General features: G+C 30.5%; 1 protein-coding gene across 1 annotated transcript in view; it reads right to left on the reverse strand.

The window, feature by feature from the left end:
• Positions 1-819: 819 nt before the first annotated feature.
• Positions 820-1,285, reverse strand: part of CBG13862 — a gene marked incomplete at both ends in the record, with an annotated part of 6,200 nt that continues 5,734 nt past the window's right edge. The window contains one exon of the mRNA XM_002632548.2: positions 820-1,024. Within this exon, the coding sequence (XP_002632594.2) occupies positions 820-1,024 (205 nt within the window). The remainder of the gene's footprint in view (positions 1,025-1,285) is intronic.

The following is a 1,285-nucleotide window of genomic DNA, read 5'->3' on the forward strand; positions in this document are numbered from 1 at the left end:
ATTCTGAGATTTTGAAATTCTGAAATTCTGAAATTCTGAAATTCTGAAATTCTGAAATTCTGAAATTCTGAAATTCTGAAATTCTGAAATTCTGAAATTCTGAAATTCTGAAATTCTGAAATTCTGAAATTCTGAAATTCTGAAATTCTGAAATTCTGAAATTCTGAAATTCTGAAATTCTGAAATTCTGAAATTCTGAAATTCTGAAATTTTGAAATTCTGAGATTTTGAGATTCTGAGATTCTGAGATTTTGAGATTTTGAGATTCTGAGATTCTGAGATTCTGAGATTCTCGAATTCTGAGATTCTCGAATTCTGAGATTCTCGAATTCTGAGATTCTCGAATTCTGAAATTCTGAGATTATGAAATTCTGAGATTTTGAGATTCTGAGATTCTGAGATTCTGAGATTCTGAAATTCTGCGATTCTGAGATTCTGAGATTCTGAGATTCTGAGATTCTGAGATTCTGAGATTCTCGAATTCTGAAACTCTGAGATTCTGAAATCTTGGAATCCTGAGATTCTAAGATTCTGAAACTCTGAGATTCTGAAATCTTGGAATCCTGAGATTCTAAGATTCTGAGAATCTGAGATTCTGAATGTTTTCTGTAATTATAAAAGCATTTCTTTTCAAAAATTCCGCCTTTATTTTTATATTAAAATTCAAAATGTATTTTCTAATATCAGTATACTGTACAGCAAAGAAAAAGAATTAAATGACATAAAAAATTAGATCAAAATAGATTAGTGTTTCTAATAACTATAGTTAGTAAAGATATTCAAAATATCGGTATGCAATAAAAGTGAATATTTACAAAATTATTCAGTATTTGGAGCTTTAATCGACTGGAAATAGTCCTGAACTTCTGAAAGGTTCAATCCCAACGAATTGGAAATTGTCACAGATAATCCAGGACTCAAATTGGCACATTTTTCAAAAATCTTATCGAGCTCTTCTTTTTGGAAATTGAGTTTTATGCATTTTCTTTTTGGATTGGGCTCATTGGTTTCGAATGTGGATGGTCTGGAAAAAAATCGATTCAAAAATAAATCAAATTGCAAAGCATTGAACTTGATTTACCGTATTTGCTGCAATAGGTGTCAATCTATAGCGTCACTTTGAGCTCAATTATCTCATTTTCCTATGAGAGATATCAAAAATCTGTCAAGTGGTAAAGTATTCATCATAATGTCACCAATATTTTATCAGTTGACATATTTCAGATGCCTCTTCCATGGGGAAAAATGAGATAATTGAGCTCAAAGTGACGCTATAGATTGACAC

This window comes from Caenorhabditis briggsae (genome assembly GCF_000004555.2).
Source record: "Caenorhabditis briggsae complete genome, chrIV, whole genome shotgun sequence".
Taxonomy (NCBI): Eukaryota; Metazoa; Nematoda; class Chromadorea; order Rhabditida; family Rhabditidae; genus Caenorhabditis; species Caenorhabditis briggsae.